Genomic DNA, 22,525 nt, shown 5'->3' on the forward strand with positions numbered 1-22,525 from the left:
ACTGAACTCTCTGAAAGATAGATTGCAATTTAAAATGGTTAGTAGTAATGTAAATAAGATGTAATTTGACATAAAATGCATGCATAACCATTAGGTTCCTTGAAAATATGTATGTCAAGTTTGCTCACATACCTTACAATGCCCAAGTGGTAGAGGAAATCTTCCCAGTGGCCACTGACTGTAAAATAAATAAGTAAATAAGAACAATTCAAAAACAAACAAGCATCAAGCTGGGATCAAAGTTTTACATGTTTCATTGACAAAAGAGAGTTGTTACAGATTACATTTTTCTGTTCTATTATTCTATTTCTTTGAAGCCCGCTCACAGGACTACTGACACAAGTATGATTTTACCATGTGGAGGGATGTAGGCAAAGGGGATCTGCATGAAGCACTGCAGGGTCAGGAAGGTCAAACTAGTGTAGATGATCAGCCGCACGAACTGACCCGTTTTACCTGAATAGAGCAGCAAATGACAGAAAGCAGAAGGAAATAAAAGTGAACAAACTCATTTCAAAGTCTTGTCTTAGATAAATTCTGAGCATCTTGACAATGTACTAAGCTAGAGGTAGTCAGTGGTTAACAATGTTTATTTATAGTGAATATATAAATAATATAAAGGAACATCCTATGAGCTGTAAAGGTTGGGGTTTTATCTTCAGCTGTAAAACAGTAGTTGCAGTAACCTATGCAAACTCCCATTTTACTCCATAACAAAGTTTCTCCTGTCTAAATGACTTAAGGGAGATTATAACCTTTGATAAATAAAACAAACTACTCTGTATTCATCTGCTTAGAGAGGAACTCCATCACAACATTTAAGAGATTGGCTGAGATCTGATGGTACACACACACACACACACACACACACACACACATACAGAGGAATTGATGGACCCCATAAATACATTTTTCAGTAGGATATTGTCTCCTAGACACTTTATATTTTGTAATTAGTATTTTAAACCAACATTATGTAAGATTTGCATTTTTTGTGTGATTTGGCGCCTCTGCCGTTTGCCGTTTGCCGTGGTGACTGCATGGAAAGAAGTCCTAATTCAACATTAGGTGTATTAGCTGTAGCAGATTCACTGTATATATTTACATATATTTAACAAGAATACCGCCATGCTAGTTGCTCAGTGAGACTGTACTAAATGCTCACATAGTATGCTAACGTTTATATACTGTAACAACAAGCATAGCACTGCTGAAAGCAAAAGTAACATTGCTCCATGGTGGAAGAATTAGTTTCAAAAAGGGAGCGATACAACAAACACAAACTGCCAAACAAACTGTTTCACCACCTTAAGCAGCAACACCCGATTGAGCACGAGGCAAGCTCCACAGCTACTCAAAACCAAAAATATTTTTCAGTATTTTGTCATATCGTCAAGAAAATCATAACTGCAGAAATACCCTGAAGTATCGTGATATTATTTTAGGACTACATCGCCCACCTGTACTTGTAGATACTAAAAACATAGGAAGGACTAAGCACAAACTTAGTCGTGAATTCACAAATAGCTGGTGCAACCCAACCCAGAAGTGTTTAATTAAAACTGCCTTTAAAACAACTACCAAAATTGTTTAAGCCTAAATTTTGATTAATTTCTAAAAAATATCCCTCTTTTACAGACTGCACCTTTCCAGATTTACAAATCCCAATTTTATTAAAGATGAGTATTAAATGCTGAAATGGGCAGCTTTACAGTGAATTTGTTTGGGGTTTTTTTTTCAAATAAATGCACCAGCTCATAATCTCAGTCTAGAGTTTTGTGTATGTAATCAGAAGGTTGGAGGTACAAAGCATTAATATGTGATGTGGCTCAACATTAGCTGAGCACAGCAAATGTGCTGTTGATGTTCAGGATTTTTACTAAAAGCTTCATTTCACTTAAACTTGTCTGCTGCCCAATAAGGAAGTTACACAATCTCATACACACATAACACTCTCCCAAGTATAGGGGGACTTACAAAAACCCATGAAACAAATGCACACAGGATGTACACACACTTGACCACTTAGCCCAAGGAGAGCGAGATCATATTAGGGAGATGAAGATAACTGTGGGATCATTGAAGCTTTCAAAGACAGGCTGAAAGGCAAACAGTTTTTAGATGGTGGGATGTAACGTGAAAGAAAGAAAAAAATGCTGACATCACATCTTTTAATTCCTCACTGTAATTACCAGGCTATGCATAATTGATTTGACCGTTCCAGCCACATCCCCTTTACAAACTACTTTAAGGGAGGGGTACAGATACTTTAATTCACCAGAATGCAGTGATCAATACAGAGGAAGTACATAGATATGCAATAGACACACGCACATACACACACTTTTTGCCGTACTCTGTATAATCTCTTGTGCTATATCTCCGCTCCCTCTCAGTTTTTATCAAACTTTGACACAACAATTAAATGTTTATTTTTGTGTTTTTTCTCACCGAGTGATGCAATAAAACTGGAGCAAAATAATACACATGAAGTACATTTGGGTGTTTTGTACTGTACTTTTGGGTCTATCTACAGGTTGTGTTTACGCACATATGTGCATCTATGGTATTCACCTATCCCCCGCAAAACTTAGTGACAATAGAAAACAAATACAAAGACATAGCACTTAAAACTAATAAGTAATGAAATATTTTGTTTTTCTTTTCCTTTGCCTTTCACACGTAGTTTACAGTTCAAATTAATATTAAGTTTGAATGGATTAAAACACATCCAGATGCAGAGCAGACAATGATGTACAAAATATACACAACATTCAATGAGATTTATTTGTTTGTTTATGGTGGAAGGATAATTTTTTATGTGATCATCTTAAATTGGAAACATAAATGACTGAAACTCCAGAGAGAACATAAATTAATTTAAAGCCCAACAAATTTGCTTAAATATTTTTTACACTTTTTAACAAACACTTGTTAAATCATAATTATGATGTAATTTGTCTTTGGAGCCCGTCTCACCTTTCATGGTGGCCAGGCTGGGGTTCGGCAGCAGCGGCAAGGTGAGCAAAAACAGGAAATACACCACTGACAGACCATTGTAGCGGAATAAAGAAGCTGTGGTGCAGAGAAATGGTTTTAATTAATTAACATGTCAAAAGAAAACAGGGTTACATAATCTCTCACTTTTTGTAATCTATTCTATATATCACAAAAAGGGCACATTAACAACCAAAGAAACTCAAAGAAAACAAATCGGCCAATGTGTTTTAATGTTTGTAATACAAATAAGTACTAAAATGAAAGTGCTGTATCTTAATTTCACCACTAAAACTCAAAACAAGGAATACACAAATGTGGGATTTTAATGTAAGACACCAGGTTAAACAAGTCGAAATCATTAGTGAAAAGGGAAATGTGTTGAATTTTTTAACCACATCCCAATTTTTCATGCAAATTTACCTTAGGAAACTAAATAAAGCTGTATCACATATAAAGTCTTCATGTGCTCGCTCTAGGGCTTAAAGTATTGAACTTGACACCATTTTCTCTCTTTACCATTACATCAGATGTATGTCTTCTACATTGAATATTTCTTGTTAAATATGCCCTGTTATTCAGCCTATATCTGGTAGTTTTTAAAACCTTTGGCATCTTGACCAGAATTTCACATAAAATTATGTGAGATTGAACAACCCTCAGTTCATTCATTCATCACAGTAACATCACGGCAGCAAGCTATAACTTGTCTGATGGTCTGGAAGTGTCTTTTATCATCACCTACTACAATAAATGTGCACCTATAGTGAGAACATTGACTCACTGTCAGTCAGCATTGATTGTGAGATAAAGAGCCAGCTTTGCAGCACATTGTGGCATCCAGGTAATATGCAGAAAATATCCGAGTACGGTCTAGACCTTCTCTATATGAAAGTGCAAAGAGACAACTTCTGTTATTGAATTGGCGTTACATAAATAAAATTGAATTGAATTGAACTGAATAGGTACAAACATAAGGCTCAGTGTAAGACAGCAGTCAAAATTACACAGTCCACTTTACACTTCAAGTAGACACAAAATGCTGCTCGGGTAAATCTGTGGTCGTCACAGTCTGTCTCAGTGCTGAACTGGCAGCACACAGTGCTTTTTGCAAAATACTGGCTCAACAGCAACACTCAAGACTCAACTCTTGTATCATAAGATGTGAATGCTCCTAATAGAAAGCCATATTAACCCCTGACACTGAGTTAGTGTTGCGCATTTCCTCAGTACTGTTCCTCAAAGGGCCAGTGGTCTTCAACAGTAAGCACACATACTAGCTTTACTACAATAACTCCACTCATCAATACACTTCAATATAACCCGTTTCCACCAAAGGGAGGAATTATAACCAATATATTAATATTAACTCAATACTGGTGCCATACAGAAATGAAAGCCACTACAGAAAGCACTTTGTGGGGAAAGAATTTAAGACTAAGAAATAGTAGTAGTCATCTATAAAAGGTCACACAATACAGTCTTACTCTGATCTCAACTCTAACACAATAAGATCTAAAACTGCTGTACAAATACCATCTATATATGTAATCTAATCATAATATGACCTATTTCCTTCCTTATAACTGAACTCTGGAGGAGGGACACACCACAAATGTAATTTCTATCAGATCAAATGCATATCAATAAAATAATTAATTAAAAATAGTTATGAACTCACCAGTCAGCAGGAGCAGTGGTAGTAATAAGTTATAGAGCATCCCAACCACGAGCTCCCCTGCCATGTCACCTGCTCTGTGTCAGACACCCACACTGCTCCTTTAGATACTGTCACCCTCTAGATGTCCGCACAAAGAAGTTAATGTTTTAGCAATGTGGAGGGATACTCCAACCTGCTCACACATTTCTCAGAAGAAAATGTATGCAGCCTCAGTGAAAGCATCCTCAAACACAGCGGTGAAAATACAGGAAATATAGTTTTAGTCCAACACATTTAAGCTATAACAAGACAGAGATGGTGTCGGCAGAGTGACAGGCAGCACTGTGAAGAAAAGTAGAGGAGAGAGTGGAGAATCTTGATTTAAGATTGTGTGAAAATGATGACTCCTTCCGCTCTTTGCTTGTGTCTCCGTCACACCCTCCTTTCCCTCCCTCACCTCTCTCTCTCTCTCTCCCTCTCTCTGTCTGTCTCTCTCCCAGACATAATGGGTTGTAACCCAGCATCTCTGTTACTATACTCATATCGAGGCTAATCTCACTCAGGAGAATATCTGCTATTATTACATGACTGAGAAACATGCTTCTACCAATACATAAAACCAGACAGCAACAGCAGAGGGAAACAGTGACTTTGACATGCAAAAGTATGACAGCTTTGACTTGTGCATGCAGCCATCTTTGCATTCATTATGTTCAAGCCAGGGTCTAATTTCTTTATTTCGGAAACCCAGACAGATACTCATACAGCACTGTGTTTGTTTCCGTACAGCCGCGTCAGGCTGGCTCATCATATTTGCCCTGTGGGGTGAAGGGAAGTGTATCTAATATTCATGGCTGTGAGGCCATTAAGAGCTGGTGTGACTACAGAGGAACGATCAATGCAAGAACTGAGAATGGCAAAAACATTAACTTTAATCCAAAATATAGGAGAAAACATTGTGCCATCTTCCAAGGAAATGTTTTTGTGTGTCAAATTCCTTTTTTTCTTCACAATTTAAACTAACAACATACACCTGCAAAAATAACAGATGTGACTGTGTTTGTATAAGGCAGGACTGTTAAATGAGTGAGATGGGGAAATCAGTTAATTAGAGTTTTATTACCAGTGACAGACAGCGCTTTCAAGCAGGGAATTTATGCATTGGATCCTGTAAAGTCTATTCAATTAGATAGAAGATAGGGAACTGATGATTATTCTGCATTGTAGTGTTTATTGTTACTGTTATTTCGATACACAGTCAGTATGGAACAGTACAAGAAAACACATGCTTCTTAAAAAACATAAAAACTTATCAAACAGTTGCAACATAAAATTCAATTCAGTTTTCAAGGTGCATTGCATTCTCCCTTTCTTTAATGTAAAGTACTTTGTAAAGCTTTGAAAAAATAAAACAATATATATTTTCACTAAAGTTTGAATTCAGATAACTTTAGATTTTATTTGTTGAGCAAAACAAGCTATTTGATGATGTTTTTAGGAAATAGTGATGGACATTTTTCACTCTCTTGTGTCAGTCTTTAGAACAAATGATCATGTATTTATTTATCTGTTTATTTTCTTGAATTATGGTCCTTGCTTGGCGACCTGTGTATTCGGTGCTTTGCTCTGGTGCCCAATTGCTTAAAAATTGTCACTGACAGCGTGTCTGAATGTTTGGTCTTATTTTTATACAACCGGTAGACTGAAAGTGAATTGCCCTACGGGGATAAATAAAGTTGTTTGAATTGAACTGAAGTAAGATTAATTAATAATAAAAAATAATTGTTGGTTGGAGCCCTACTTCTGCCTAAAGTAATTAATGACAAACTATTTTATGAAGAGGGATGTTCGGAAGAAACAACTTTGGCTTTCACAGCTCACAATTACAAGCTTCAATTGTTTTCTTCTTACGCGTTTTACAAAATGCAGAGAATGCCAAAATATTTGATTTATTGATCTCAATTTAATCATTTTAACACCACAAATAATCCAGACAATCCTAACCTTGTTAACTAAGCCCAAACTAAACTAATAAATTTCTTGTGTGTATTTGTATAGGATAGTCCTCAGTGGGCAGACTCAATAAGAGGAAAAAACACACACTCGATTACTCCTCAGCAGTAGATCTAAATTGATTATGATGAGAATGAGTGCTGAGTAGGGAGCTAACATTTCATGACAGTGCAGTTAAAAAGAGCTGCCAGCGGACGTACTAAAAAAGGGTCTTGGGTGGTGATGTAGGGATAGAAAGAGTGTGTGTGTGTGTGTGTGTGTGTGTGTGTGTGTGTGTGTGTGTGTGTGTGTATGTGTGTGTGTGTGTGTGTGAGTGTGTGAGTGTGTGTGGCTAGTTATTTTGACCAAGGGTGGAAAAATGAGGAAAATGATTTGGAAGTGATCAGGATTATGGTAAACACCGTGGTTTGATGATATATAATTTATAATATATATCACCAAATTGGAGCAGTGATGCTTTTCATGTTCATCTAACTGATGGGAGAATACTCCTCAGAGATTCTGAATGATTTGGCCTCAAGCTCCAGCGAGCACCAAGGCAACACTCACTACCAAAGCCCACCGCAAAACCCAGGGGACAGCCGGGAGATTCAAATATCTCATAGATGCATTTCACATTTAATGCCTCAGAGGCAAGCCACGTTAAGCTGGACCTCTGTCCTGCTTTTTATCCTGGTTATGTATCTGGGTAGGGTTTGAAGGTTTGGCTACAGGATACAGGGTGTTTTCACAAGTCATAAAAAGTGAGGGAAATAGAGAAAAAGAGATGCATTATGGTTTATAGAAAACTTGGTTTGCCTCAACAAATAGCTGATTGCTCTGACATTTTGACATTTTTAAAAAGACCACAACATAATACATTTTCAGTTTTACAGTCCAGAGTAGACACCAATTTAAACCCTCAGGGATTACTTGATACTGACAGGGACAAAGTACTGCTGAATAATGTTGTTTTTTGCACCAGTAAAGGGTTTAATTGTGTTTTGTGCTTCTGCAATCCACCTACATCATTACAACACAACAGGAATGAAAGATAAATTAGTATACATTGTGAATCAGTTGATCATATATTATTAAATTATAAATTTGATTTAATTTGAGGTCCCAGCTCATGTTAAGATTTCACCTCAAAATCTACCCAGGACATGTAATACTATTTAGACTAGAAATTTAGCAGGCAGCAAATTTTACTTTTCAGTCACTTTGGAAACTACTTTTTAATGGATATTTTGTTTTCACAAATTGGAGAATAGTGCAGTTGTTTGGATTGAAGGCAAATAAATAAACCCCCAAGCCTGCTACTCAGAGTTAGAAGACTGCTGCCACCTAGCGTTTAACAGACCTAACAGCAATAGAGCTGATGGCCTTTTAATAAATCGCATAATCGATTTGAAAAAGTGTGATTTCATTGAAACCCAGAAAATCTAGTGAAGCCCCATGAATATTAAAAGCTTCAAGGAGATAGGATATGTTGCAGGTTTGCAATAGATTGAATATGTTTACCTAATCAACTGGTTGTTTTAACCACATTTGGGCTAATTTGCAGCGGTGGACTCAGGCTGTTGCAAAACCCCCCCAACACACCACCCTGAGTCCACCAGTGCAGCTACGTCCAAATGAAAAAAATGCGCTATGAGGACCTAATGACTGTACAATGATGCTTCAAGTGCCCACTAGGTAAAGTGCTCATCATATAGTGTACATTGCTATACCAATACTAAACAGTACAAATTGCAACCACAACCACATTTGTGAGTGTTGGACACTGGGTGTGGCACAGTGACTCTGTGGTTATCACTCTTGTGTCTCACTATGATAGCTAATGGGTTAAGGTTCTTACTGTGTGCAGTTTGCATTTCCTCTTGTGTCAGTGGGTTTCCTCCAGGTGCTGCTGTTTCCTCCCACAGTCCAAAGACATGCAGGGTTAGATGAATTGGAAACTTCTGGAGCACACATCTACCTGTTGGTGGAAATGTGTTTATGTGATTGTGTTGCACTATGTTGGACTGTCCCGGGAGTAGTTTTCTTCCAGAACATGCTGGGTGAAGGAAAGATGGATGTACACCCATGTGTCGTGTTACCAATTTAGGTATAAAACATACCGCCAATGTGTGCCTAAAGGTTGTTTTTTTTTTAAATAATCTTTTACAACATAGTCATCAGTATTAGTAGCCTATTGTTCTGTTTAGAAACATAGACTAATAATACTTTAACTGGAATTCAAATGTTCAGAACCATTAAAGGTTAGCCTATATCATGAATCTTTGTAAACACAGCAAAATGTTATTGGCTTATAAATATTTGAAGTATGACTTGTGTCATTATATTACATTATTCTAGTCATGTACTTTATCATGTAATAATAATGAGGTGTGAGTTTATGTATCATTTGTTGTTTTAGTGTGGAGGGTGTGGCGTGTCCTCTGTGACAGGCTGTATAGCAGCTCTGGGAGCCTCTGGCCCGGCTGCACCGCGTGCGGTTGTTTCCTTTGAAGAGGGCGCCGTTTTCTCCGCAGAGCCGCGCCGCTGACGCCGCTCCGCGCACGGGCCACGTGACGAGGCGAAGCGGCCTCTCCTCCGCTCTCGGTCCTTCCTTCCCAGGGTTCAATGAGCGCTGTGTGGCCCCACCCCGTCTCTCTTCAGCGCTGTCTATATCCTCAGTGTAGGTTACTATTCTCGGAGAGAGAGAAAGGGAAAAAATAATAACCTCCAAGAATTGGTTATTCCTGTCTTTCACCTTCCACGACCAGCGGCCAGGAGGGGAGCGGCCTTCGCGGTGGGAATGTGCTGCTACAACAAGCCCGCGTCCTATTTTTTTGTGAATGTAAATGCACATGTAGTGTCAAGCCTGTAGCCTATTTACCCACCTCGAATTCAAGAGGAATATATATGTATGAGTGTGTATGTGTGTACACATAGGCCTTATGTAGGCTATAAAAACTGAGCCTGACAGCGGGGGTTGCTTTTTCACCTGCAAGAAACGTGGATACATTTCGAGGGATTTTCACGTCTCGGTCACGTTTTCTATTCCTTGTCTTTTTTAGGCTTTTTTTTTCTTGAAGGGATTCGTCGGAGCCAGTCGGGAATTTAAAAAAAAACTCTATCGGTGCGCAGTTTTTGGAGGCTCGGTGGTGATGTGAGGGGCTGATAACACAATTTCAGCAACAAAAGCGAGGGGCAGGGAGAGAGAGAAGGCCCTTTGGAGGAGAAAACACAGCAAGAAATAGCCACCACAAACAAGGAGGACGAATCTGGGGATATTGGATCGTGTCGGAGTTTGAGGTGGTGGGGGATCCAGCAGAAAAGACAACCGCAGTGAGTTTGGAGCGGTTGTGGGTTGATTTGATGCAGCGAATGAAAAGGAGCCGGATGACGACGGAAGCAACGAGAATATCACACATGTAGGTCGTTCGGGTGTAAATATTATTTCCCTTCCTCCTGTCCTGTTGGGCCCCCGACGAAGACAGCAGTCGGGGAGACATAGCAATAGATAGAGCGTATAAGTGTACACTTATGGAAATGTTTATCATGAAAGGAGACGTGGAAACGAGCCGCGCCACAGCACGGGCGAGGTTTTCGGACACGCCGAGTTCGGCTCCTTGTCACGGGCAGCAGTGAGACGCAAGACCCGGGCTTTTGGAGATGCAAATTAGGTTGTTTATTCTGCCTCCATTTGAGGTGAAACCCCGAGTTTTGGTTTCTTAACAGACGTAGTGGATTACAATTCTTCACGCAACACAGTTGACGGACAGAGAGAGAGAAAGAGTGGGAAAACAAAACAATAACTATACTGCATGCAAAGGAGGAAAAAGCCCGAGCAGGATTCAGCAAACTGAGAAGGCGGCCTCGGTGTCGTCAGCAACAGTATCCTGCCCTTTCTCTGACAGCAAAATACGCGTTATGGACACATAAATTCTACAGTGCTGCACCACGGACAGTTTTTGGAGAAGGCCAGGGAAGTTAAATGGTGTAAATGTGGATGACATTGCTGCCAAATCCGCATGTCAAACGAGGGATCTAGGCTAGTTTAGTTTATTTATTTATTTTGCTTTCTACATACCCCCCACCTCCACTCCTTCTTCTTCTTCTTCTTCTTCCACCTCCTCCTCCTCCCCTGGACCCCCTTTTTCTTTTTTTCTTGCGGGAAGATGGGTTGTTTGGGCAACAGTAAGACTGAAGACCAGAGAAATGAGGAGAAGGCACAAAGAGAAGCAAACAAAAAGATAGAGAAACAGCTCCAAAAAGACAAACAGATCTACAGAGCAACACACAGACTACTACTTTTAGGTGAGTGATTTTTTGGTTTTTGTTTTCTTAAGGCAGCACAGTTGAGGCTCTGCTTCCTAACCTTCTGAGATGTTGTTTTGGGAAACATTGTCAACAGAGTGACTTTGCCATTGCATAAGGCTAAAAATGCTGCACTGTGCTGGGTTTTCACCATGTTGATGTTAAATTGAAAGTCTACCACTACCAACATCAAAATGTGCTGTAAAAGCCTCCATAGGTGGCTTTGAGAGTATACACCTAGGTGTGGGTAAATGTATAAGGTGTGTGTAAACATCTTTCAGTGGTCATCATAGGATAAACAAGCCACTCACATCAATAAAAACTGGTTTTATTGTCATTTATATTAAATGTATGCACATTTTTATAAACAGAACATAGCATTTTTGAGCTGTATTAGCTTGGGACTACATATCATGCTGTACACTGTTCATTGTAGTCCTCATCATGCCTGTAGGCCTGAAAAGTTGGCTTAACTAAGTTTTTAGTTTTACATTACACAGCAGATTGTGGGTGTGTAGCTCAAACAGCCTCTTAAGATAATGTGACTAAGAAAAAACAATCAGACCTACTTAATGGAGACTTAATGTGTGTGTGTGTGTGTGTGTGTGTGTGTGTGTGTGTGTGTGTGTGTCAGAGAGTGAACTATAGGTGGGCTGGGTCTCTACAATTACATAAGAGTCTAACTTCCCTGCCATGCTCTCCTCTGTACCCTCCTCCTATGTCCATTCATAGCCTTACCAAGAAGTTGTGGTGTTCTTCGTTTAAAAAACAAAACAAAAAAAAGATTACAGAAATGCCAGTGAGGGTTCGTATTCTAAGACACACCCGTATTAATGTTGGGGAGGAAGTTGTGGTGACTTTAGGAAAGCAGAAGGACAGGAACCACAAGAAAACCAATACAAAGATGTCTGCCGAAAGTTAGCTGCCTTCCAATCATATTATCTACTAATTTAACTTTATCGCTGACTTGTGGACCTGCAGGCTGTTATTTGTGATTCCGCATATTTTGGAGGATGTTTAAACAGTGAACAAAGGCAAATGAAGCATAAAAGGGTCACTCTGAATTCACACCTGGTGCTGCTGGAAAAAAAGGAAAAGATAGTTTTCGGACTATAGCGAATTAAAGTTATTGTAAATATTGGTTAATGTTGCTCAGTATAATTGTAACGTGCAGCCATAACAACACTGGTTTTAGATTAAATGTATAGCTCACTGGATTAACTAGATCGCCAAATTCATGTGTTAATGGATTTGTTGGAAGTCCGTTTGGGAGTTTGTTTCACTTTGAAGATGGACACCTTTTAAAGGAGTGATAACATAAAATATGTGTTGTATTGAGAGGTAGCAGTTAAGTCTTAAGTTGACTAAGTAAAACTTTTACTAGATCCTCTATACTGAATATATGATGACCTTCAGGTAAAATTTTTCTTTTGGTCTCCATATGTGAAGGTAACCTGTTTTAAATTAACTAAAACAAATAAACAGTATGTATCTGCACCATGTATAAAGTAGTGGATCCTATAACTTTTATTCAGCAAGTGATTTAAAAAAAATAATAATTTTGTTCATTTTCAACGTTTTATTTGCTACAAATTAAAATCATGGCAAGTATTTGAATTGACAGTGCAATTCTAATGCAGTATCACCGCTGTATTTGCAAATCCAAGGGACAGTCCTGTGTGCACAACACTCTGCAAATGTTTGGTATATGGCAATATACTACTACAGTTATCTGTTATATAACTGCAGTAAATGCTTACTGTGTTGTGTCCTGCCCAAAAGATCATTCACGTTTTAGTTGTTGGTTAGAGTGCGTTACTTCTGTCTGATGGTTCATTGACAGAGTGCAGTTTACATCTGTGTCTCACCTCTGTATCTCGTCTGATGAGTTACACACAAGTTTGACATTTTTGGGAGTGTATGTTGAATTCATTAAGGTCCTTTCGCCATATAAACATTGAATTTTATATTCTTTTGGAGATATTAAACTCGGTGTGGTTTTAAATTTTCAGTAGCATACAGACAGACTGTGGGAGTATTTCCTGTTGGACAAACCACTAATGGCTAGAATCCTCAAATTTTACTTTTGCCAATGGTTTGCTTTTCACACTGTAATCCAGCCAAACTTCTCAAATGCACCAGTGTTTAACAAAAGAAATGAATTAATAAATAAGACTAAGAACCTGACCAGTTTTTTTCTACTCTGCAGTTTTTAATACTTTGTACTCTGGACACTGTCCTGCTGGTACTCCAAAAGGATTAAGTTTCAATACCAAACTTGATTGAGTGTGTGTGCTTTTTCAAACATGCAACCAAAAATGGTTTCTAGTACACAAGAAGGGCAAGCTCCAAAAATTCACCACTACACTTTCGTACATTACTACTTAACACAGTCATTTTGTGAGGCATGGTGTTTCTGCTTCATTAGACAATGTGTTGTTGGAAGGGGCAGGGTGATGGGGGAGAAAGAGGAGAGCTGACATTGTGACATGAGGTCATCAGTCAGATTTGAGAGCATGATGTTATGAGTTCATGGTATGTGCTTTAGCTTGCTGAGCCACCAAAATGGAAGAGTCCCAGACTTGTCTGTGGCCGACTATCACAAATACGTCTCAGGGGTAGGAAATGCGCTATAACGTCTAATACAAAACTGTTGCAAACTGCCAGCCAATCAAACCTCATGATTTAGAAGAAATTAGGCTACGAGGCAATTATGCCTATTAAGCTTCATGTTCAGACTTTAAAAGAAGAGGACCACTTTATTTTTTACAAAGAACTTGGATCCCTTGCTCAAGACATGAATTGTGTTTGATTCAGGTAAAGTTATGGGTCATTGTTGATCCTGATCTTCACTTCAGTTTAAGATAAAAAGAGCAGACAGCTGAATGTTTAAGGCCTGAGACAGGAAAGGCGTTGGACAGTGTGAAAGAGCTGCAGCTTTTAAATGTTGAACTTTAAGCTGCTCACTTCTCATGCACATATTCACACCGCATGTGTGGCATTACAGAGCAAAGAGATGTGAGTTTCATTCTTATAACAGATACACAAAGGCTGTACAGCAGGCAGCTAACCAGCACCCGTTCTCTCTTCATGCTCGTTTTAGCAGTTTATCAGTTGAATCATTCTCACAAGTTTGTTGAAAGCCAAATACCACGGACAAGAACAGTGATCATATTCTCCTCACAGGACATAAAGGCATATGATGAGTGTCTGAACTTGCTGGGTTTTTTCTTTTGTTTTTTTGAAGAAAGTTGTTTCTCTCAAAAATATGAAGAGGGTAGAATTTGGTAAAATGTAAGGTTAAAAGGAAGGGCCACAAAATGGATGACTGGCAGTGTATTCTACACTAAATTGAATTTGGCAAGGTGTCAGACTACTGAACAGCTTAACATCTGTAACCGTACACCAGGTCTGTGTATTTAGTGTCATTTGTTTAATAGTATGAGTTGACTGCAGGAACAGACACAACTAACAAAATCTTAACTAAAACTTTGTTTGAGTGTACTGCCTTCCAAACTCTTATTTTTTTTAAAACAACAACACCTGCTTTTTAAGGGAAATGTTTAAAATGGCCCTTTTTAAAGGCTGTCATCAAGTCTAAAAATGTAATCTTGTGATTGTGATCACAGAATCTAGTGGAATAATCCTGTTTATTATTTCAGCCATGACCATGCAGCACTGTCCTTGCCTCTACTACCGGTTTTTCTAAATAGAGTCACACTCGTGTATGAAATTTGGTGTTTGTTCATTGAAAGTTTCCTGTAGGGCATAGTAAGTCATAACCAAATAAGCTTATGAATTTCCAAATTGAAAATCTTTTAGGCAGCCACAGTGCTTGTAATCAGAATATGGGAAATGGAACAACTGTACACATACTGTAAAGTGGCATTTCATATATGTGTGTGTGTGTGTGTGTGTGTGTTGTATCACACACATGTCAACAGATCCCAAATATTTCCTTGTCCTCTCTCTCTCAGGAGCTGGAGAGTCAGGAAAGAGCACCATAGTAAAACAGATGAGGATCCTACATGTCAACGGCTTCAATGCAGAGTAAGTATGATATGAATAAAGGCCTACAAGTATCTTAACATGAGTATATCCAAAGTACCTGCTGAGTGCACCAGATGACACCTGTAACCCATTTGGGGCTGCATCTCATCTTCTGGAAAACCTGAAGTCCAAGCTAAATCTGTCTCTGACCCTTACAAAGATCGACCTAATAGTACATATGACGATCCTTGTCATTTTGTTAACCCTTAAATGGAAATTGACATACATACCTCGATGAAGCTGTCCTGAAAAGTCCAGCTAATGTGATGAACCAGGGCAGCTTCCATGATGCCTCAGTTCACAGAAAGAGCTGTGACATTTCACAACACATGACAGACAACTTGAAAACAGCGCACAAGGTTAAAGAGGTGGTATTATGCTTTTGGCTTTTCCCCTCTCCTTTATTGAGTTTATATATCTTTTTTTTGTGCATGTAACAGGTTTGCAAAGTAAAAAAGCCCAAAGTCCAGCCCAAATGGAGTTCCCATCTCCCACAGAAAACTCTGCTCTTAACCGCTTGAAAACAGCTTGTTTTGTAGTCCAGCCTTTACTTCCTTTACTTGTGACGTCACAATGAAAACGCGTCATAAAGCTTGCCAAGCGGCTAGCTGGGGTCAGGCACGCCCTCAAACCAAGCTAGTCTGAGCGGAGCCCCTTTGGCTCCACTCACCTTTGTCTGGTTTTCCATTGTAGAAATGTTGCACCTGTACCTGCTTCCTGCTTTTTCGTATCACCTCACTTCCGTCGAGGTTCCAAGCCAGCTGAGGGAAACTAAAATGTAATGTGAAAACACGACAGACTGCTGATTGGTCAGAGAGAATCGTCACTATTCACTGCATCATCATTGCGTGCGCTAGACAGAGGCCAGCAACAGAAAGTTTTATATTTTACAGTTTTTGTATGGAATTTCATCACTAAATCCACTTCTGAGAAGTTTTTGAGGTGATATCAGCTGTGTAGATTTCGAATATTGACAGTTTTACGAGAAGTGATGGCGAAACAAAAATGTGCTTGAATATTTTCAAGCACATTGAGGAGAAGAGTTGAGGAGCTCCGCAAGTGGCTGCGGGGAAAGCCTGCGCCAACCCGCGGGAGGAGCGTGTGAGGCCAGCCGTCTGCTCACAGAGCCCTCTACTCCCGCCGTCACACAGACCGCTGCAGCAACAACGGCAGAGGAAAACACAGCTGGAAGGTTTTCAAACCGCTTATCTGTCTTTACATTCTGAGGAATGTTGAAATGTTTTAACTTAAAAAAGAGAGAAAGCTGTGTGGATCGCTGGTGTGTGTGTCGCATTGAACATTATGTCACAGCAGTTGTGTGTGGCGTCGCTATGACGACAAGCTACGTCTTATCTCTGGGTACTATCTGCAATGGAAAACGGAGCAGGGCCGAGTAGAGTCGAGTCTATCGATTTGCGCTATGGTAGCATTTTTCAGCAAGGCAGCATAGATCGTCAGAACACCGGCAACAGTTCTCTACAGACTCTGCCTGGAAATTCACAATCACAACCTGTAAGTATGCTTTATAGGTTGTGAATTATATTTAAAATAAACACGGCAATGTAACTTCACAGACTGTTCAAGTGCGGAGTTGTTGTAAACGTTGGCTAACATAAAGTTATAGCTATAATGCTAATGTTACACCTGATGTGAAAGCTACTGAGCAAACGTTCAAATTGTTTGGCCAATTTTTATGTAAAATTGAGTTGAAATATGGTGATTTTTGTAGTGGTTTATTGTAAGATGTGGAACAATGATGTTGTGGACTTGAGAGTAACTTATACCATCTGCTAGGTTACGGTCGAAGTCTGAAGCGGCTTTGATTTGGATCATACTACCTTGTTTCTGACGAACCACCCTTCTCTCCTTCTAATTGGCTAGTAGTCCTTACCTGGGAACTGCGCATGTGCAACTCCCAACAAAGATTTTGTACAAGTAAGATGCATCACTCTGTAGCTCAAGAGCGGAGCGTACAACAGGGTGAAAAGAGGAGCTGCAGCAATGTGCAGTATGAGGAAAAATATGGTGTTTTGAAAATTAAACCATGTAAACCTGTTGTAGTACAACCCCTAAATAAGATTTTGAACCTGAAAATGAGCATAATACCACCTCTTTAACATCAATATAACATCTGTTTATCTAGAGACATGTGCCATTAACAACATATCCAAGCTGATAACAAACTGTGAAGTTTATGCCCAGTTTATTTATGGCAACCCGTTATTTACACCTTATTGTGGCGTTTGCTTCGTGTGTTGTGTATTCACCAGTGACCGATGTCCACAATGCAAATACCTGGTTAATGCGCCGCAGTCATATGATATCTCCCACCTCTCTTTGTTATCAACAATTGACTGTAGGAAATATTAAACAATTGGCCACATGCAGTGGAGTGCAAGATACTGGAGGCCACTTTTGGGGAGCCTTTAAAGTGAGACAGCCCTGTCAACCCATCGTGATGTGCTTGTTTTATGAATTGTGGACTTTGTAGGAGGCTGATATGAGATGCAGTCTTTTGGTTTATATGGCTGCTTTTTGGATCAAACAATAGTACTACTAATTTAGTCTAATGATTTGACCAAGTAACCAAATAACCTAGTGAGACAGCAGTGCAGAAAAGGAAGCAAAAGAACTTGGGGCATTGAAATAAGGTGTTTAAAATTTTAATGATACGGCAGATAGTGATGATAAACACTTGATTGGTTTGACTGGTATTGAATAATAAATTCCTCCACTGGTAGCTGTTCCATGCAAAGTGAATATAGATGCTAACTAAGCCAATGCTGTCTAACAAATTTATTGGTATGATGGAGGCAGTTATCAAACATTTAGCTTCACAGGGTCAGGAACTACATCTTCCACTTAGCTTTCTTGAAGCTATGCAAAGCCTTCTGGGAACAGTAGTTGTTGGATGCTAAGGAGGATTGCCCATAAAGCTTACAGAACATCAAATCTGAACTTTTCAGAAGAGTCTGCATAGCAAACCTTCTGCGCAGAATACATTCTGCCCAGAAGTGTGGTGGATCTGAGCTGCTTAATTATAATAATAATAATAATAATAATAATAATAATAATAATAATAATAATATAATCCATGTGTTTGTCTAAACATTCTGGACATTATTGTGCCAACACTAATCCGCCAGTCTTTCATTTTTAGTTCTTTAATTTAGTCTCTAGACACACTAGTCTCAAGTATTTCTTACAAGATTAGAATTCTGCTGCTCTTTTTCTTGCTTTTTGGTTTCCGGGTCACATCATTGATTTGTGCTTGTTTCAATAAGCAAAATGGAAAGTTTAGTGTGTGTGTGCGCGCATCTCTCTCTCTCTCTCGCAAGCGCTCTCGCTCTCTCTCATGTCATTACATTTTAGGGTAAAAGTGATAGAATTATGACTCTGTGTGTGTTAGTGACTTGTCATGTATTGGTCTGGTGGCTGCGATGTTGATGGAAGCATCTTTGCAAGGTTAGACCAGAAAATCAGCACCAAAGGCAGACGGGGGAGCGTGTGATCCAGCGCGTGACTCTACAACATAGAGCTGTGTGTGTGTGTGTGTGTGTGTGTGTGTACAGGTGGTTAGGTGGCTTCATTAACACACACAAACACATGCAGCATCATCACTTATCTAGTTGATTTTTGTTTTGTTTACTAAGTCATGTGGCTCCTTTTGTTTGTGTGTAGTAAACTGGAGTACTCCCATATATGTTGCTCCATGTGTATGTGTTTGACTGTTTCACTTTGAATGTGTGGTCAGATGTCTAACAATGAATGTCCTTTTGTTTTTAAAGATCTGCTAAAACCAAAGCAGCAGTCTTCCATGGCCAGTTGCTTGTGGTTCTCCACATGACAAACATAGTAATATGTTTTAATAAGCCTGGATCCTGAGGCAGGACATAAATTTATTGATTTGAGACTGAGAGGGTTCAATAACGCCTATGATGAAAGAGATTGGGTGAATGGGTTGAGTGTTGTGGTAACCTAAAAATCAGAGTAATTGGCTTGTGACCGGAAGACTGCTGATTCCAAATGCTGGCCCGATTTGGAAAAGGAATGAATGACTGACTCAGCTCTCTCTGTTCTTCTCAACTATGACTGAGCTGCCCTTGGGCAAGGCATGTGACTGCCAGCCTCATCACAGTAACTGTTAAGTGGTCAACAGCCGAGGACTGCTGATGATGTTGTTTTTTATTTATTTATTTTTGTTTTGCTGAAAAAGCTTTGGTTATTGTGATATTGATTTCAGACCCTGTCTTCTGCTTTACATCTAACTGTTAATTTTCTGCATTTATTCAGCCTTAACGTATCATGAGACGTTGTCACTGTAACATGTTGTGTCATGTCTTCTTGTTTTCTTTCCTTCTCTTTAACCACACGCAGGCATGTAGTTGTACTCTCAGCTGGAAGAGCGCACACGCGACCATGTGATTTTTAATGACTATCAGGTTGAAAATGTAAACAAGGCCTTCTCAATCTCCCTCCTAACCCAATAATCTCTGCCTTACCCCCCCTTTCTCTCTCTTTCTCTCCTGTTTCATGGTGCACAGTGACCTCACAGGCTTCTCAGGCTCTGTTACCATTTGACAATGAGTATTACGCAAAAAGTCTGCGCTTATTTGTTAGTCCAATACATACAGTGATTTTAGTGGGGAGTAACTGCTCACTGTAGTTTAATTTAAGTCTTTCTGGACCAAATTCTGAACTGGATTTGGAAAATGAACAAATTGTGAAATTAGTTTGAGGCTTTCCTTTCTTGTCAGAGTTACAATTTCTAGTAGGCTAATTGTAACCACCTCTTGTTTTTATGTTATTGATGTATCTGCTAGAGAGCAAATGTTGTGACAGATAACTATGAAAGGCCAAAAAAAAGGCTTATAATGGCATTGCAGCAATATGGTAGCTTGGCCCAGGAAGGTCTATGTGCCTGTATGTATGTGTGCGTATGTTTTGAGTTGCAGCGAAGTGTGACCTGTTCGTGTTGGATGTAAATTTAAGATCCTCTGTGCTCTTTCCTGATCTCCACCTGTGTTTTAGCCGATAAAAACCTTCTGCCTCCAAGTTAACGACTCATGTTCGTTCGTGTGAGCTTGATGAATAGCCTGGGCTATTGAGAAAAAACTCTTGTTTGAGACGGTGTCTGTCTTTGACTGTAGGTGGCGACATTGACATGTCTGCATCTGCATGTCTAAACTGCTACTGCAATTGCCGTTTTTGTATATGAGTCACAAATTGGCATGTGTAGAAGTATAGTCTGGCCGTGATAAAACAGCTCCTCTTTGTGGACAGTCCGCAGCCTGCTAAATGTAAGTGAGTGCATTCCATAATGATCGCCCCGCATCTAAAAATCTGATGCATCAAGCAGCCCCAACCTGGATTGCCCTTTGTCACTGACATCGAACTATTGTAAACACAAGGCACTGTTGTCTTGGCAGGCTCAAGGTAAAAAGATAGGCTAACTGGCTCTCTGGTTGCCTTTTTATTAGAAACATTTCTGTCACAGAGAGTCCAAATGTCTTGTACAAACAGCAGACAGACATAATTTCTCTACCATGCATGCCAATGAAGGTCTGTTTAGCCTTCCCAGATCATAAACAAGCTCAGTGCAGCACACTCTAGTGTACTATGTCACGGTAACATGGAACGCCCTCTCTGTATTTTTTTTAAACTTCACTAAAACAATAGTTGTTAACTAAACCTCACTTTGTATACAAAAGAGAAGCCTGCCATCTATTATGGATGTGGTAAATCTAAAAATGCTCAGTTTGTAGTGTACCCTGTACACAACTACACAATTGGATGCTGAGTGGAAGTAACAGACTTTTCATGTACCGGAACAGTATACATTTAGTAATTATATTTTAATTTGTGTAAGTATTTTGTTTATTATTAAATAAATTATTTAGGTAGAAGTAATCGGAAACAGTTTTATTTTATTGTAAAATTATTGTTTTTTGTGATTTATTGTATTTTTTTGTTCCGTCTCTAACTACTAATGTTGATGCTGTTTCTGTTGGAACTGTAGGCTTATATATTTGTTATATCCAGAACTGACATGTGAATGAAAACATCAGCATAGAAGCGAATACTGTGTACAGACGGAATCACCAGCATATAAAATTAATATTTTACATATGAAGTCCTTTTTTTTTTTTTTTTTTTTTAACCAGAAAGAAAACTCATTGAGATTAAAAATCTCTTTTCCAAGAGCGTCCTGGCCAAGACAGGCAGCAGCACAATTAACAAGGTTGCAGACATTAAAACATATAACAATTTATGATGGGAATAAATAGTGAGTTACAAGGTCATAATATAATAAGTGATAAACAACAAGGATCGTCCGAGTAATCAATCATAACATCTACAGCCAGTGTGTATAGCCTCCATTTCATTTAAAATACAAAGTACTACAAAAAGTACTGATCATGTCTGAGATGGACGTATCTTTGTTTCCCTTTCTGACTTTGTATTTTTTAAATTTTGGTCTGACAACACACTGAATTTTACTGTTCTACAGTAATAATAATGATTGTCACTGAACTTGTGTGTGTGTTTCAGAGAGAAGAAGCAGAAAATTCAGGACATCAAGAATAATATTAAAGAGGCTATTGAGGTAAGTGAATGTGTTTGTCATTTTTGCTGTTAGACATGTTCACTGGGAACTGTTACAGATAAGTAGTTAATCCGTCCTACTGTCTTTTTAATATTCAAGAAACATGTGCATCTTCTGTCTTTCTGTCATCCGCACTTAAAAATGTATTTTGTTTGGGTTTGTGACAGACCATAGTAACAGCTATGAGCACCCTGACACCACCAGTGCAGTTGGCGTGCCCAGAGAACCGGTACCGGATCGAATATGTTCTCAACCTCGTTAACCAGAAGGACTTTGAGTTTCCATCTGTGAGTGGTACATTATGAGACACTGCAAACACAAACACACAAACTCAGAAATGTGATTATCTTCCTTCTTTCCTTATTCTTGTTTTCGCAGCTGTACCATGCGGCCTGCAGTTTCCGCTTCTAACTACTACCATATAATGTTGACCTAGTAGTAGTATTAATATCTTAACAAACATTTAATTTCTACTCCTGGAAAGTGGGATAGATGGCTATATCCCTGTTTGCGTCGATGAATGCGCTTACTGTAAATCGCTCTGGATTAAAGCATCAGCTAAATAAATGTAATGTAATGACTGACTCTGCTGTAAAGCTGTGGCCGATATAATACATTGGCAACAGGGGCAGGTATCCTCAGCTGCGTGTGTGTTTCAGTAGATGATAGTAGGTTATAGTCCCAACATCCCAGGTGATAATCCCTTGACACATGTAGCAAACACTGAGGTTTGTCTCGGTGGGACATTCCCATTAACTAATTGTCCAAGCCAAGTCTCACTGTTTATCCACAGCCACCTTTGGGGCTTGGCTTGATTCACTTTTCAGTTCACTCAGTCTTACGTATGAATAGAAGCTACATTTTATTTTCCCCTGATTTATTCACATCCTGCCACCATGGTGCTCTGTGTG

General features: G+C 39.1%; 2 protein-coding genes across 3 annotated transcripts in view; one reads left to right on the top strand and one right to left on the bottom strand.

Moving 5' to 3' along the window:
• The window catches only part of si:dkey-11f4.7 (piezo-type mechanosensitive ion channel component 2), a 35,455-nt gene extending 30,713 nt beyond the window's left edge, over positions 1-4,742 (bottom strand). Inside the window, exons 1-3 of the mRNA XM_038721939.1 lie at positions 4,679-4,742; positions 2,980-3,075; positions 355-456 (exon numbers count right to left, since the gene is read on the bottom strand). Of these exons, the coding sequence (XP_038577867.1) occupies positions 355-456; positions 2,980-3,075; positions 4,679-4,742 (262 nt within the window). The remainder of the gene's footprint in view (positions 1-354; positions 457-2,979; positions 3,076-4,678) is intronic.
• The window catches only part of gnas (GNAS complex locus), a 43,787-nt gene that overhangs the window by 887 nt on the left and 20,375 nt on the right, over positions 1-22,525 (top strand). Inside the window, exons 1-4 of one of the 2 annotated variants that reach the window (XM_038722956.1) lie at positions 9,298-10,957; positions 14,935-15,007; positions 21,560-21,614; positions 21,782-21,901. In XM_038722956.1, the coding sequence (XP_038578884.1) occupies positions 10,819-10,957; positions 14,935-15,007; positions 21,560-21,614; positions 21,782-21,901 (387 nt within the window). In that variant the 5' untranslated portion in view covers positions 9,298-10,818. Of the gene's footprint in view, positions 1-9,297; positions 10,958-14,934; positions 15,008-21,559; positions 21,615-21,781; positions 21,902-22,525 lie in introns of those variants that run through there. The other variant, XM_038722957.1, reaches the window with a different exon arrangement.

The sequence above is a fragment of the Micropterus salmoides genome, unplaced genomic scaffold (assembly GCF_014851395.1).
Source record: "Micropterus salmoides isolate LMB-PRFRI ecotype aquatic unplaced genomic scaffold, ASM1485139v1 Ms_hic_scaffold_16, whole genome shotgun sequence".
NCBI lineage: Eukaryota > Metazoa > Chordata > Actinopteri > Centrarchiformes > Centrarchidae > Micropterus > Micropterus salmoides.